This window comes from Chiloscyllium plagiosum, unplaced genomic scaffold (genome assembly GCF_037043375.1).
Source record: "Chiloscyllium plagiosum isolate Xiang-an unplaced genomic scaffold, Cpla_swu_hap1 HiC_scaffold_33, whole genome shotgun sequence".
NCBI classification, from domain to species: Eukaryota; Metazoa; Chordata; class Chondrichthyes; order Orectolobiformes; family Hemiscylliidae; genus Chiloscyllium; species Chiloscyllium plagiosum.
This window is the reverse complement of record NW_028270171.1, coordinates 11,498,919-11,516,159: the sequence shown is the minus strand read 5'-3', so window position 1 is coordinate 11,516,159 and position 17,241 is coordinate 11,498,919. Positions and strand designations below refer to the sequence as shown.

Sequence of the window (17,241 nt, the reverse complement as noted above, 5' to 3'; positions counted from 1 at the left end):
TGCTGAGTAAAGAGACCTTGGAGTGTCGGTTCATAGTTCCCTGAAAGTGGAGTTGCAGGTGGGTGGGATTGTGAAGACTACGTTTGGTATGCTTTCCAATATTGGTCAGTGCATTGAGTATAGGAGTTGGGAGGTCATGTTGCGTAAGCAAGCCAATTCTTTTGGAGCTGGCTTTTTGTAACTAAACTTTGTTGTCCATTGCTACATGGATAGGTGGAGAATTGGGAACCCTGAGAAGATATTCTAGCCTTCAGTCTAGTAGTTAGCATGTTGTTCTACACTGACGACCTATGGTTTGAACACGTGGCATCAGATTTTTGAAGCTCTGTGGGGGGCTCACGAACCCTGTGCTGCCCCATCCTGCACTTAAGTCATTTTAAAAATACCAGGTTAAGGTAAAACAACAAGCACCACATACCAAACTGGAGTAATCAATAAGATGCCTCTCATTTGAAGTCAACACAAATAAAAAAAACTCAATGAACACCAGCCAGGGGATTCAGGCAGCTACAATCCCAAGCCGGCAGCTTTTGGCCTTTACTATTGTCAATTTTCTCTACCTGCAGTTCAGAGGACAGCTATACCTTGAGGTCCTTTCATCTGCCTTGATCGCTCCCGTCTGAAACCATGGGGTTGTGGCTCAGTCATTGCAGGAGGATTTCCTACTGGCCCCGATAGTTTCAGGAGCCTGTCGTCTATCCTTGTTCAGATAGCAAGTGAGCTTCCCATTCAGTTGTTGACACAGCAATGCAGAGTCATGCCACTCCTACTCTGTTCAGTACCAGGGCCTAGAAATGGTTGAAAAATGTGGTGCTGGAAAAACACAGCAAGCCAGGCAGCATCCGAGGAGCAGGAGAATCGACGTTTCGGGCATAAGCCCTTCTTCAGGAATTTTTCTGAAATGGTTCCAACATTAGGGTCATACCCAATTTGCTCCAGGCCTGTACTGTCCTCGTGTTAAAAGGGGAAGAATCTAGACATTTTTAAAAATCGACCTATTCAAAGACATTATTACACACGTCTAGAGCAGTTGGGACTTGAATTTGGGCCTTCTGGTCCAGACGCACGGGTATTACCACTGCCACAAGAGTCCATAAGGGGATGAATCTACATTTAATGTGAGTGGAATAAGTCTGGATCTGTACCTGGAGTGTCATAACCTGCAGGACCACAGACCAAATGCTGGAAAGTGGGATTTTGCTGGGTAGCTTATTTCTCAGCCAGTGCAGGCACTGCAGGGCCAGGTCACCTTCAGCAGTGCTGTAAACTTTCTATAATTTCAGATATTTTAATCAACCTGTTCACAAGACACATCCCTGGAGCAGATGGGGTTTGAACCCAGATCTCCTGGCTCAGTGCTACCACTGTGCCACAAGAGCCCTCAAGGGGGAAGAATATAATTTGAACCAGCAGATTGGCGACCCTAGATCTCTGCATTGATGGCCTGTAACAGACAGTGATAACTGAGGTGCTAAAACTGGTTCACCACACAGACTGCAAAAATACAAAGGGCCGTATGGCATAGATTGCAAGTGCTGTTCTCACTAACAATGTCAACTTCCCATAAACAAATTAAAATATTTGCTCTAACCCAGTGTAGAAAAGGACAAAATGTTCTCACTCATGACAGGACTGAGAACATGAGGGCACAGTTTTAAAAGTTTAACAGAAGCAGCAAAAAGGTGATATGAGGGAAATAATCTTTTATTGCAGCAAGTGATTAGGGTGTGGAATGTGCTGCTGAAGAGTATGGTGAAGGCAAATTTAATCAAAACATTCAAAAGGGAATTGGACTGCTTTTAGGAAAGAAAGTACTTCCAGGGTTACAAGGAGAAGGCAGGAAAATGGTATGAAGTGAATTGTTTATTTAAAAGTCCAGTACAGACACAATCGGGCTGAATAGTCTTCCTTTGCATTGTAACAAATCCGTAATTCTGTGACCTTTGGCCTGAAGAATAATTCAGCCACATCTTCTACTCCAGATTGCAAACAGGACATTGTGTTAAATACTGGCACAGAGGTAGCGTCCCTCCTTCTGGATCAAGAGGTTCAAGTAGCACCTGATCCAGATGCATCTCATACCCTGTCTGAACAGGTTAATTAAAATAACCGTCAGAAGCTGGTAATGTCTGAGGATTTCTCAGGAACAGAGGGGAAATTGTTGCTTGGGACAGGAAGATTTGATCATGGGCATTGGTCTCTGGAGGGGAGTTGTGAGAAGTTCCAGCATCAGCCTCAGGAGGATTGGGGATTCAACACTGAGGTGGGATTTATGTACAGAATCTGAGGAAATACTCCAAGAAAATGCTATGTTCTTTGAATATTAACAGGTTCCTGTTAAACAAGGTAGCAAATAAATATCTGGGTTAGGCAGGAATGTAGATTTGGCGAAAGCGAGGACTGCAAATGCTGGAGATTTGAGTCACGAGTGTGGTGCTGGAAAAGCACAGCAGGTCAGGCAGCATCCAAAGAACAGGAAAATTGACATTTCGGGCAAAAGCCTTTCATCAGAAATGAGGCTGGGAGCCTCAGGGGTGGAGAGATAAATGGGAGGGGTTGGGGCTAGGGGGAGAAGGTAGTTGAGAGTGCAGTAGGTGGATGGAGGTGGGGGTAAAGGTGATAGGTCAGAAGCGAGGGTGGAGTGGATAGGTGGGAAGGAAGATGGATAAATAGGACAGGTCATAAGGGCAATGCCGAGCTGGAATTGGGAGAAGGTGGGGGAGGGGGGATAAAGGGGAAATGAGGAAACTGGTGAAATCTACATTGATGCCATTGGGTTGGACGATCCCAAGGCAGAAGATGAGGCATTCTTCCTCCAGGCCTTCGATGGTAAGGGAGTGGCAATGGAGGAGGTCCAGGACCTGCATGTCCTCAACGGAGTGGGAGGGGAAGCTGAAGTGTTTGGCCACAGTGTGGTGGAGTTGGTTGTTGCACGTGTCCCAGAGATATTCTCTGAAGCACTCTGCGAGTAGGCGTCCAGTCTCCCCAATGTAGAGGGGACTGCATTGGGAGCAATGGATACAGTAAATGACGTATGTGGAAGCGCAGGTAAAAACTTTGATGGATGTGAAAGGCTCCTTTGGAGCCTTGAACGGAGAGATCTGGGTGCAGGTTTTACAATTCCTGTGGTGGCAAGGGAAGGTGCCGGGAGGGGTGTTTGGGTTGTTGGGGGCGTGGACCTGACGAGGTAATTGTGGAGGGAACAGTCTTTATGGAAAGCGGATAGGGTGGGGAGGGAAATATATCTCTGGTGGTGCGGAGGTTGATACAATGTATATGGAGGTTGGTGGGGTGGAAGGTGAGGACCAGGGGTGTTCAGTCCTTGTTGCGGTTGGAGGGGTGGGGTTCGAAGGCAGAGGTGTGGGAAGTGGATGAGATGTGCTAGAGGGCATCATCAACCACGTGGGAGGGGAAATTGTGGTCTTTAAAGGAGGAGGCCATCTGGTGTATTCTGTGGTGGAAATTGTCCTCCAGGGAGCAAATGCGGAGGTGGTAGAGGAATTGGGAATAAGGGATAGCATTTTTGCAGGAGGTAGGGTGGGTGGAGGTATAATCCAGGTAGCTGTGGGAGTCAGGTTTGTAGAAAATGTCAGTGTTGAGTCGGTCACCGTTGATGGAGATGGAGAGGTCCAGGAAGGGGAGGGAGGTGTCAGAGATGGTCGAGGTGAATTTAAGGTCAGGGTCAAATGTGTTGGTGAAGTTGATGAACTGTTCAACCTCCTCATGGGAGCGTGAGGTGGTGTCGATGCAGTTATAAATGTAGCGGAGGAAAAGGTGGAGAGTGGTGCCGGTGTAATTGCAGAAGATAGACTGTTCTACGTAGCCAACAAGGAGACTGACATAGCTGGGGCCCATGCGGGTGCCCATGGCTACCTCTTTCGTATGGAGGAAGATTTGTTTACGGATTTGATCATTACCACATTGCTGTTTGGGGAACTTGCTGTGACATTTTGACATTGGTACCCTTTACAATACTGCCTGCACCAGGGATGTAAATATAGTGTCAAAAGTATTATATATAAACTATTAAAATTATATCATATAACCATTTAAACATTAACAGCTGTATTTATTAAAAATAAAAGCATTCACACATTCCTTCATTCAGCTCTATAGTTTAAATTATACTCACCACAGATGAAAAAACAGAATGGATAAATCTACAGGAATAACTGTAGATAATATCCTCAAACGCAATGAACGCCTTTCCAAAAATAAAGTCTCCTTTCTGCAGATCATTTACAAATCAGTTTTAAACATTTTCTGTAACATATGAATGACTAGACCAACACTTATTGATTAGCCGTTTACTATTTTACATCCCTGGACTGCATTTTCTTTGGTACAAAGCAATCTGAGCCATTCGAAGGATGAGGAGAGTGTTGTATAAATGCAAATGTGTTTTTCCCTTTCGGCATTGATGCACACAACATGCAAATTTCCCTTCTTACCTTTTCTACTTCCTGGTTGCACTTCTCTCTTTCACCCTGGAGTTTGCGCTGCTTTGATGTAGATGTTGCCTGGTTGGCCTTGCCACTATTTTCACGGATGATGGCCACCCGCTCCTTTTTGCGTTTGGCGTGGTACAGTTTCTTCAGCTTCTCTGTCTGTGCAAGGGGGTTAAAGATGATGTGCAGGTTAGCGTTTCCATAACCTACTTGGTGGAGGGGGCATGGGCATTTGAATCAAAGAATGGAATAGAATCCCTACCATGTGGAAACAGGCCCTTCAACCCAACAAGTCCACACAGACTCTCCGAAGAGTAACCCACCAGGATCTATTACTCTACATTCACCCCTAACTAAAGCACCTAACCTACACATCCCTGAGCACTATGGGTAATTTGGTATGGCCAATTCACCTAACTTGTGCATCTTTGGGTTGTGGGAGGAAACCCATGCAGACACGGGGAGAATGTGCAAACTCCACATAGAGGGTCGCCCGAGGCTGGAATCGAACCCGGTTCCCTGGCACTGTGAGGCAGCAGTGCTAACCACTGAACCACCATGCCACCCTGAAGAGAATCACTGCAATTTGAGCAAGGTGTAAAAGATTGTGACAGAATCAGAAAAGGTGCACAAAGGAGTGTTGTTCCCATTAGCAGATAGTACAAGGATGAAGGGCATGGGCTGAATACTTTGGGCAAGAATTACAGTGAGAAATGAGAGAGAACTTTTTTTAAAGCAGTCATGAACAATGACCTGAAACTTGCTGCTCACGGAGTTTTCTGAAAGCAGAGACGATCAGCGATTTGAAATGGAAACTGGATGGATTGGAAATTGGAAAGAGTAAATTTGCACGAGCTATGGGGATAGAACAGAACACTACCTAGATTTGTATACACAGTTGGCATGGACCTGATAGGCCAAATGTCTTCTTTCCGTACCAAGTGTCAAGGGCCCTCAAGATGCACTGATGCCATAAAGATGATGAGTTCCCAGGGACAGAACAAGTGAAATAAATTTAATCAGGGCTTTCAAAACATAATCTTGTGCCTTGGGAAGGAGTTAAAGAAGAAAAAAAACTCAACCCTTGGTTCATGCTTTTGACCATTAACCATCTTTTGCTTGAAAAGGGCTGAGGGACTGCAGTTATGTGGAGAGACTGGAGAAAGTGGGTTGTTCTCCTCAGACCAGAGAAGGTTATGGGGATATTTGAGAGATTTTTCAAAGGCGCGAAGGCTTTTGATAGAGTAGACGACATTGCCTCTGTTGATCAGTAAGCAGAGGAAACTAGTTTAGGTTGATTGGCAAAAGAACTAAATTGTTACAAACTGGAATGCACTTCTTGAAAGGATGACAGAAACAAATTAAATAGTAACATTCAAAAGGAATTCGATAAACACATGAATTCTAAAAATTTGCGCATAGGATGTGGGCATTGCTGGCTCCATCCCTAGTTCCCCTTGAGAAGGTGGTAGTGAGCTGCCTTCCTGGAACTGCTATAATCCACAAGCTGTAGGTATATTCACAATGCTGCTAGAGTGGGAACTCCAGGATTTCATCCCAGTAGCACAGAAGGAACAGCGATATACTTCGAAGTCAAGATGGGGAGTGGTTTGGAGGGGAACTTGCAGGTGGGTGGTGTTCTCATGTATCTATTGCCCTTAGCTTTCTAAGTGGAAGTGGTCATTCATTTGGAAGGTACTGTCTGGGGAGGTTTGGTGAATTTCTGCAGTGCAACATGTAGATGGTACACACTGCTGCTACTGAATGTGAAAATGGCATAATTTGAAGGGCATTAGGGAATAGAGCAGGGGATGATACAAATTCGGCCAGCTGTTTTTGTTTTCAAAAAAAGCCAGTGTGGACATGAGGAGCTGAATAATTTTCTTGTTGGCTGCATGACCCTAGGAGAGATATTTACTTGGAAATGGTTTGTCAGCTGAGTACAGGAGAAGCTTTGTAAGCCTCATGCACCAAGAGTGACCATTTCACTGATATCCCAGAGGATGCCCCAGCAAGTGCAAGCAACTTTAATAGAGTGGGGTGCAAAATTCTTTCAAGAACATTTTCCTTTGATCAGAGAAGGCTGAGGATATGACCTAATTGAGGTGTACAAAATTATGAGGGGCATAGATAGGGAGAAACTTTTCCTCAGTAGAGGGATCAATAACTGAGGGGGCATATTTAACATAAAGGGCAGGATGTTGCGAGAGGAATTAAGGAAGAATTTTTTCACCCTGATTGTGGTGGGTGGCCAGAGCGCACTCCCTGAAATGATGGTAGAGGCAGGAACTAGCACAATGCTTTTGGAAGTGATTGAGAAATGATGATCACTTGGAGTGTCATAGCGTACAATGCTATGGGCCAAGTGCTGAAAAATGGTACTGAAGTAGATAGGTGCTTAATGACTGGTAAGAAAATAAGACATAGGAGCAGAAGTTAGGCCATTCAGCCCATCGAATCTGCTCCACCATTCAATCATGGCTGATAAGTTTCTCAACCCCATTCTCCCCGTAACCCTCGATCCCCTTGACAATCAAGAACCTATCTATTTCAGTCTTAAATACAATCAATGACCTGGCCTACACAGCCTTCGGTGGCAATGAATCCCATAGATTCACCACTCACTGGCTGAAGAAGTTTCTCCTTATCTCCATTCTAAGAGTTCTTCCCTGCTCTCGGGTCCTAGTCCCTTCTACCAATGGAAACATCTTCGCAACATTCACTCTGTCCAGGCCATTCAGTATTCTGCAAGTTTCAATTTGATCCCCCCCCCACCCTTCTCAACTCCATCGAGTACAGACCCAGAGTCCTCAAAAATTCCTCATCTGATGATGGACCAAAGGGCCTCTCTTCCTGCTGAGAAATTTTATGACTTCATGCCTGTCCAAAATAAAGGTTGCAAACCTGTAATGGATAGCTGTTTGATAGTACAGAACGTGAATATTGGTGAAGAGAGGGACATGTTGCTGAATGTTTTCGTCTTGCCCTTTTTATGACAGATGGAAGAAAGCCAAGTTTCAAATGAAGAGTGCGAGTTATTACAGATTTGAATATTACTGCAAAGAGAGACACTAGTTAAGATAAATACAATGCCAAATTTCAAATTATTACAACAATTTAAACAAAAGAACTTTAATTGGTTAGGACGATCAGTTAACTTGGTAAAAACAATGACTGCAGATGCTGGAAACCAGATTCTGGATTAGTGGTGCTGGAAGAGCACAGCAGTTCAGGCAGCATCCAAGGAGCAGCGAAATCGACATTTCGGGCAAAAGCCCTTCATCACGATCAGTTAGCTTGTCAGTCAAATTTGACTTGCCAATCAGTTAGCAACTGTTGTGCAATTTGTGATCATAACTAGGGAGAAAAATTCCCCTCAGTTGAGAGATCAATAACCGGGGGCACATGTAAGATAAAGGGCAGGATGTTTAAGAAAGGAATTAAGGAAGAATTTTTTTTTGAGTGCACAGCAGAATGCTTTGGGAACCACTCAGATCTGTAATAACTTGTACTGTCCACTAAGTGGCATCACAAACTGTGAAATGATCAGAAGTGGGGAATTTGTGAAGGATCAAAGCCACCACCATGCAACATCCAAGAATTAAAACAAATTCATCACCGTTCACAAATCACATATCTAAGTCCTTTAACGTTTCCAATAATGATAGGCCGAGGCTGTTATTGTGCTGCAGTCAGAGAGTTTCAAATTGAAATATTGTGTTGGTGCTGGGGGTGGAACTAAAGCACTGGATTGAACACGGACATGGTGCTCTCTACCAGCCTGTGTCCCATGGTTACTCCCAGTCCACACCCCTGTGTGAAGAAAGACACAATCGTGTACAAGAAGTCGGTGGGTGCCAGGAGGTGTTAACCTGCTCACACTTCAAGGGTCAGCCACTCAGGAGAGGAGTTAAAGTGTGGTCAGGCAGCATCCGAAGTGCAGGAGAATCGATGTTTCGGGCATAAGCCCTTCATCAGGAATTCCTCAATTTTCGAAACGTCAATTCTGATCTCCAGCATCTGCAGTCCTCACTTTTTTCCACTCGGGAGAGGAGCAGAGAAATTGCCTTATTAAAATTAATAGTTTGAGTGTGGTTGTTTACTTTTAATATGGTGGGGACATTGAGAATTTGTGATGTAATGTCAATAGAATGTGTATTTTATAGTGTGCACAGTACATTCCCATTTAAAGCAATAGACACTGTCCCTAATGTGGTTTGCACACACTATGTAACCATTAACATACCTTTTTCAGTTTCTTTGTCCAGGGTTTCTGTGCTTTTCGGAATCCACTCTTCACCTCATGGGTCTCCTTGAAGCCCCCGAAGAATTTCTTGTGGTACGTCTCCCTCTGCCAGTTGCGAATCTTGGCAGTGTCCTCAGTCACTAGCGATTTCTGGATCTCCAGGTGGAGTTCACTCAGACGGTCTGCGGAGGTAAGGAAGGCGTGCCACGCCTTCAACAGAGTACCGTACATAGGACCTGGTGAGTACGATAGACAGGCTGGGTATGCTTGCTATGCAATTAGTTCTGCTACAAACTCTGATACAGTCCTTTTTACAACTTTGGTCACTAAAAATCCAGTCAGCCTTCTTATACAGTCAGAGAGAAAATAGGGGAGGCTCGCTAGACTATTAATCCAGAGACCCAGCTAATGTCCTGAGGACCCTGGTTCAAATCCCACCACGGCAGATGGTGGAATTTGAATTCAATTAAAAAAAAATTGGAATGAAGAGTCTTATGATAACCATGAATACATTGACAATTGTTTGAAAACCCCATCTGATTCACTAATGCCCTTTAGGGACAGAAATATTTCGAATCCCTACAGTGTGGAAACAGGCCATTCGACCCAAAATGTCCACACCAACTCTTGAAGAGCATCCCATCCAGCCCCACAGCCCTACTCTATCCTTGTAACCTTGCATTTTATATGATTAATCTACTTCACCTATACATCCCTGGGCACTGTGGGCAACTTAGCATGGCCAACCCACCTAACCTGCACATCTTTGGACTGTGGGAGGAAACTGGAGCACCTGGAGGAAATCATTGCAGACAGGGGGAGAATGTGCAAACTCCACACAGACAGTCTCCAGAGGGTGGAATTGAACCAGGGTACTATGAGGCAGCAGTGCTAACCACTGGGCCACCATGCCTGCCTTACCTGATCTGGCCAACATGTGACTCCAGACCACTGCAGTTGACATGCAATTGCCCTCTGGGCAATTAGGGATGGACAATAAATGCTGGCCTAGCCAGCGAAGTCACATTACCCCTAAAGACACAGTGATTCCTGGGATGGCAGGACCGAAATGTAAAGAGACTTGGTGAGGACTTTATTCACTGGAGTTTAGAAGAATAAGGAGGGATCTCATTAAATCCTATGAAGTTGTAATAGTGCTAGACAGGGTAAATACAGGAAGGATGTTTCCCAATGACCAGAGAATCCTGAACCAAGGGTCACAGTCTAAGGATACAGGGGTAGGCTGTTTAAGACGGAGATGGGGAGAAATTTCTTCACCTGGAGACAATAAGGAGCCTGTGGAATTCTCTGCCACAGAAAACATTTGAGGCCAAACATTGAATGTTTTCGAGATGGAGATAGATATAGTTCTCAGGGCTAAGGGAATCACAGGGCATGGAGAGAAAGGGGCAAAACAGGAGTTGGATGATCATCTATAACAATATTGAATGGCAGAGCACACTCGAAATGCTGAATATCCTGCTCCTGCTCCTATGGACGGTACAGTGGTTAGCACTGCTGCCTCACAGCTCCAGGGACCTGGGTTCGATTCCAGCCTCGGGTGTCTGTCTGTGTGGAGCTTGCACATTCTCTCGTGTCTGTGTGGGTTTCACAGAGAAATCAAGAAACACCTTTTCACACAGGGGCGGTTGAAATCTGGAACTCAATCCCCTGAAAGGCTACGGATATGTTTAGGAGTCCAGGGGTAGCAATTGGAGCTTCAAGACTTGTTGGCTAAGAGTGTAGAGGATATGGAGAGAAGGTGGTCAATTGGAGCCAAGGTACAGACCAGCCATGAATAAACTGAATGGTAGAGCAAATTCAAAGGGCTAAGTGGCCTCCAACTCCTCCTATGGGAAGCTCCATGGTTATTTACTTGCCTCGACTATTAATTTGATCAGATTCTCCCCGGTACAGTGGTTTATTTATAGAATGTGACACTGAAGAATAGCCTGCACACCAAACTGACAGTCTTGGCCTGGTCACCTCTCCTGATCTCCAGCGGAACTCTCACATACACCTCGTTACTAAGAAGCTGGTTTCCTATTTCATGCCAAAACCTTCCTCTTTAAAGTTCAAGTCCATCTTGGCTTCCAAGTCTGGAGAGACTCTTCCAATGTTTCCCTCCCACTGCTGCATAACAAATGCTTGTTACCCAATATGTCTCTCTCTCTCCATTAGCATTCAATCTCCTTCCTCTCTTGTATCTCAGTATCATCATCATTGTGGCAAAAAGGTACTCCCTTCTTTTGTTTTATTCAATCATTCACTCATCAGATATAGGTATTCCTGGCTGGGCCAATATTTGTTGCCTGTTTCTAATTATTCTGGAGAAGGTGATAGTGAGCCACCTTCTTGAACCACTACAGTCCATGTTGTGTAAGAACATGTGAATGCTATTAGGGAGAAAACTCCATGGTTTTGATCTCGTGACACTGAAGGAATGGTGGTATATTTCCAAGTCTGGTAAATGGTTCAGAGGGAAATCCACAGGTGATGGCGTTCCTATGTACTTGCTGCCTTGTCCTTCTATGCTGTAGATCTTGTGGGTTTGGAAAGTGCTGTCAAGGAATCTTGGGAAGCTGCTACAGTGCATCTGTCTGTGTGGAGTTTGCACATTCTCCTAGTGTCTGTGTGGGTTTCTCTGGATGCTCAGATTTCCTCCCAAGGTCCAAAGATGTGCAGGTTAGATGGATTGGCCATGCTAAATTGCCCACAGTGTCCAGGGATGTGCAGGCTAGGTGGAATAGGGTAGGATGCTCTTTGGAGGGTCAGTGTGGACTCAATGGGCCAAAGGCCAGCTTCCACACTGTAGGGATTCTAAGTGCCACTCGAGCAGGCTGCTTTGTCCTAAAGAGTATTGAGCTCTTTTGCTTTTGTTGGAGCTGCACCCATCCAGGTGAGTGCAGAATATTCCATCACACTCCTGACTTGTTCATTATAGGTAATGGACATGCATTGGGCAGTACGGAGGGGGGGTTACTTGCTGCAGATTTCCCAGTCGCCAACTCGCTCCTGTAGCCCCTGTATTTATATGGCTTGTCCAGTTTAGTTTCTGGTTAGTGGTAACTCCCAGGAATTTGATGATGGGGGTGTCAGCAATTGTAATGCCACTGAACATGAAGGGGAATGGAAATTGTTGGAAATAGTCTTTGCCCTGGTATCTGTGTGACACAAATGCCACATAATCAGCCCAGCCTGGATTTTTTCCAGGTCTTGCTGCATATGAACAAGGGCTACTTTAGTATCTCAGCAGTTGTGGATGGTGCTGAACATTGTGCAACAATTAGATAAGATCCACACTTTTTACATAAATCAAAAAGAACATCCTCAATGAAGCAGATGAAGATGGCTAATCCATGTTTGGACTGAGGCTATAATGAGGTCAGGAGCTAAGTGACCCTGGTGGAATTCAAAGTGGGCATCAGTGAGTAGGCTACTATTAAACAAGTGCTGCTTGAAGCACTGTCAATGACACCTATCACTTTACTGGTAATCAAGTGTAGGCTTGATTTGATTATGATTGGTGGGTCGGATTTGTACTGCTTTTTGTGTACAGGACATAGCTCAGTCATTTTCCACATTGCCAGTGTTGTAGCTAAACTGGAACAGTTTGGTGAGGGTGTGGCAAGTTCTGGAGCACAAGTCTTCAGTGCAATTGGCAGAGTGCTGTCAGGGCCCATGCCCGTACAGTATCCAGTGCCTTCAGCTGTTGCTTGATATCGCATTGAGTGAATCTAATTGGCTGAATACTAGCATTTGAGATACTGGGGACCTCTGGAGGAGGCCAAGATGGATCATCCACTCCACAATTTTGGCTGAAGATCCTTTTTTCCTATTGAGCTCAGGGTGTTGTACTCTACCCACTTTGTCAGCTGAGACTCAGAGTAGCACATTTACCTCAGAATTTGAACGCCATGGGTTCAAGCTCCAATCCTGGAAACCTGGTTACGGAATACTTGTTGACTATAAAGCATTTGGGTTTTCTAAAAACTTCAGAAAACGGTGCTATAGAAATTCAAGTCTTTCTTGTATTACTTAACTGAGAAAAGTGTGGACCTGTTCTCTCTTATCTGTTCTACCTGTTGCGCAGCCTTGAATGGACACCTCCCATCTTATCCTTCACTTAGAATTGGAGAATCTTGCAACACAGGAGGAGCTCTTTTGACCTGTCATGCATATAATGGTTTTGACGGAGTTCAACTCTTTCTTTTTATTCCATGCCCTATAGATTTGTTCTTTTCAAGTATGCTCACTACGGAGTTAAATCTGATTCTAATAACCTTTTCAGGTAGTGGCTAGTCACACCCTTTGTGATAAAAAAAATGTACTCTCATTTCCTCTCGAGATCTTTTTCCAATTGTTTATTAATCAGTGAGCTCCTGTTCCTGACACGTTTGCCACAAAAGAACAGTACCTTCCGTTTGCTGGATCCAGAATTGCAGATTCCAGAATCCCTACAGTGTGGAAACAGTCCATTCAACCCAACAAGTCCACACCGACTCTCTGGAGAGCCACTCAGACTCACCACAGCACCCTATCCCTGTAACCTCATATTTCCCCATGGCTAATCCACCTAACTTGCACATCTTTGGACTGTGGGAAGAAACCGGAGCACCCGGAGGAAACCCACGTAGACACAGGGAGAACATGCAAACCCCACATAGACAATCGCCCGTGGGTGGAATTAATCCTGGGTCCCTGGCGCTGTGAGGCAGCAGTGCTAACCACTGAGCCACTGTGTTGTCCTCCAAACCCCTCAATTTTGATTAATTGCTAAAAGTCTCCTTTAACTTCTGAGAACAACCCCAACTTTTCCAGTCTCTCCATATGATTGATTTATCCTCTTGGAAATTCCCTTTTTCAGATGTACTCACTTGCTTCGACCAGTGGCTTCCACTTCCGTGACCAGGTTGCTATCTGCAGGGCGTACTGTTTCTCAATCTTTGCTCTCTCCTGGAAACACAGGATGATGTCGTTGCAGACTTTGTAACCATCGTCCGTGCGTTTGGTTGTGCTTTTATATTTATCTGGCTGGGAAAAGGAAATTAAAACGTTGCTGAGACGTTAGTCACTGGAATAGGTGTTCCTGGTTTGTCAGTCTCAATTATCGTACTCATCACTCCTGCATTCACTAACTGACATTGACAAATGCTCGACCAATATTGCAATTATTTTCTTTTTAGAATCATAGAATCCTTACAGTGTGGAAGCAGGCCATTCAGCTCATCGAGTCCACATTGCCCCTCCAAACAGCATACCACCCACATCCACACCCCTACCCTATCTCTGTAACCCAGCATTTCCCATGGCTAATGCAACTAACCTACGCATCCCTGGACACGGAGAAATTTAGCATGGCCAATCCACCTAATCTGCCCATCTTTGGATCCTGAGAGGAAACTGGAGCACCTGGAGGAAACCCACACAGACATGGGGAGAATGTGCAAACTCGACACAGACAGACAGTCAGTCACCCAAGGATGGAATCAAACCTGGGTCCCTGGCACTATGAGGCAGCAGTGCTAACCACCAGGTCATCATACCACCCCTTAAAATACTGTATGGTGTTCTCTCCCTTTAAAAGCACCTTTAAAACCTCAAATTTTGTGCCCAGTCCTATAAAATGCCCTTGTTAGTATCAAATAGGTTCTGCTGATGAATGTTAAATATATAGTGGTTAGAAATAATGGAATATGCAGATATTGGGTATTGATTCATTAATTATGTAGAGTTGCAAAGGTTCCTGTGGTGCAGTAATAGTGTCCCTACCTGCAAGCCAGGAGGCCTGGGTTCAAGTCCCACCTACACCAGATATGTCATAGCATCTCTGAAGAGGTTGATTTGAAAATATCTATTGAGTTGCAAAGTGTTCTTGTGGTGCAGTGACAGTGTCTTTACCTCTGAGCCAGAAGAGTCCGGTTCAGGTCCCACCTGCTCCAGGTGCATGTCACAACACATCTGGGCAACTATTGAGTTGCAAGGCATTCTTTTGGTGGAGTGGTAGTATTCCCCATCTCTGAGCAAGGAGGCCTGCGTTCAAGTCCCATCTGCTCCAGAGGTGTGTCATAACCGTCTCTGAACAGGTCGATTTTGAAAATATCTAGTGAATTACAAGTGGGGTCTTGCAACACATTGGCTGTGTCCTTACTTCTGGGCCGTCGCATCCAGGTTCAAGTCCCACCTCAGGACATGGTGGCCACAGAGAGCTGTGTAATAACATGTCCAAACGGATTGATTAACTATTGAGTTGAAAGTATAAAGATGAAGAAAAGGAGAACAAATATTGATGGTTGTTTTGGCACAGAGGTCTGGGTTTAAACCCCTCCTGCTCCAGAGCCTGTGTAATAACATTTCTGAACAGGTGGATTAGAGAATATAAATTTTGGTCAGGACCCTGACAACTGATTTTTATGCTCTAGTGCAGTGGGATTCTTACATGAGAGTCAGATCTCCCTGAAATATAAAAGCATTGTGAAGATATATGCTACTGAATAATAGAGGACAAGGGTTAAAAGAAAGTACTTTTAAGCACTTCAATCCCAAGCTCCTGATCTTTGGGTAGTGCCCATATCCCTGAGACAGGAGACTATCCTATCTGCTCCCACATTATAAAAATGTGTATTGTCTGTCATCTAGAGCTCTTGTGATACTGTGATAGTATTCCTATCTCTGAGGCAGGAGACCTGGGTTCAAGTCAACCTGCTACAGGGACGTGTAAAAAAATGTCTGAACAGATTTATAAATATTTTACTAATCAATTAAATATAGGAGGGCTCTTGTGTCACAGTGATAGTGTCCCTGCCTCTCAGACATAAGGACCAGGTTAATGTCTCATACGCTTTACAAATATCCAAGAGTTTACATAGCTCAGGAATTGAATTGGATTGAATTTATTGTCACGTGTACTGAGGCACAGTGAAAAGCTTTGTCTTGTGAGCAATACAGGCAGATCACAGAGTTAAATAGCATAGCTAAGTAAATAATAGGTAAACAGCTGCAAGAACAAAAACACAGGTACAGGCAAATGTTTAGAGTTTGAGAATCCATTCAGTATTCTAACAACAGTAAAGTAGAAACTGTTTCAAAACCGGCTGGTGCGTGTTCAGGGTTCTGAACTTTGGCTGAAACTGTCCAAACCATTCATCGAGTATCCATCTATTCTAACCTCCTTTTCCAGCACTTAGCCCATAGATTTGTCGTTACACATTCATGTCACAGTTAAAGGTTTTTTTTCAAATTGAGTTGCACATACCAGAAAAGAACCCACCAGTATTAAGAATTAGTGGGCGAGGTTTAACAGGTGTAAGCTCTCTGGCAGTCAATAAGCTGTCCCCACCAAAGCATTCCAGTCTCTCAACAAATTGAGGAAGTGGGGACTATTCTTCTTGGAGAAAAGCTGACAGAGGTTTTCAAGATCATGAGCAGGGTGTATAGAGTAGATCAGGAGAAATTGTTTATTTAAATAATAATAATAAAAAAAAGAGGTAATGGATTCAACATGACTTTCAAATAAAGCAAGACTGAAATGAGAAATTCATTTTCACACAACGAGTAGGTAGGATCTGAAAAGCGCAACATAGAAATGTGATGTAGGCAGGTTCAATTAATGATTTCAAGGGAGAATTGGGCAATTATTTGGACAGAAATTACATAATATAGGGAAAATGGCAAGAGATTGGCACAAGGTAATGATCCTCATTTAGGCAAATGGACCAATTAGCCCCTTTTGTGCCATAAGGCTTCTGCGATTCAAATAGGCTTGGAAATCCTCTAATCGACCTCTCACACAGTTGTCTCTGTAACTGCCTCCAGCTCTACAGACCTCCTCTAAATCTGCACAGCTCCAACTCTGGCCTCTTGTGCACATTGCCTTCTATCACCCACCATCTGTGATTATAGCCTTCAGCTAAGTTCTGGAATCCTTCTCCCCAATCTCTCCATCTCACCATCCATCTCTATCTGTTTACATTGTTAAATGTCATTGTGCTTTCTAGGATTGCCTTTGGCCAGGGAGGTGACGTAATTGTTTGATGTGCCCACAACATGTGCAATTGACCAGTGAAGCAATGGCATTGATTTCTTGGACATGGGTGCTGACTCCACACTCAGTCATGTAGACAATGGGGTCATTTGGCTGTCATTCACTCCTAACATTTTTGCTTTCAGAAATGTAAGACAGTCACAAAAAGTATTTGAAAAGTTAGTGTGAATGTGTGGTCCAAAACTTCATTAGTAAATTATCTGAAGATGAAACCAGAACCTTGTTGATTAAAAGGGAATTTTGAAAATGTTTGGGAGTGAACTGGATGGTGGGACTAGTATTGCCACAGACCTGATGGGCCAAGTGTCTCCTCTCTGCACTAGAATGTTCAATGGGGATAAATGTAATTTAGATTCGATTACAGTGTGGAAACAGGCCCTTCGGCCCAGCAAGCCCACACCGACCCTCCGGAGAGTAACCTGCCCAGACCCATTTCGCTCTGACTAATACACCTAACACTATGGGCAATTTAGCATGGCCAATTCACCTGACCTGCACATCTT

General features: G+C 44.3%; 1 protein-coding gene across 3 annotated transcripts in view; it reads right to left on the bottom strand.

Annotated features, from left to right (window-relative positions):
* The window catches only part of LOC122542203 (protein kinase C and casein kinase substrate in neurons protein 3), a 69,773-nt gene that overhangs the window by 19,018 nt on the left and 33,514 nt on the right, over window positions 1–17,241 (bottom strand). For all 3 annotated transcript variants that reach the window (XM_043679672.2, XM_043679671.2, XM_043679673.2), the window contains exons 3-5: window positions 13,572–13,728; window positions 8,695–8,930; window positions 4,452–4,607 (exon numbers count right to left, since the gene is read on the bottom strand). In XM_043679672.2, coding sequence (XP_043535607.2) covers window positions 4,452–4,607; window positions 8,695–8,930; window positions 13,572–13,728 — 549 coding nt within the window. The remainder of the gene's footprint in view (window positions 1–4,451; window positions 4,608–8,694; window positions 8,931–13,571; window positions 13,729–17,241) is intronic.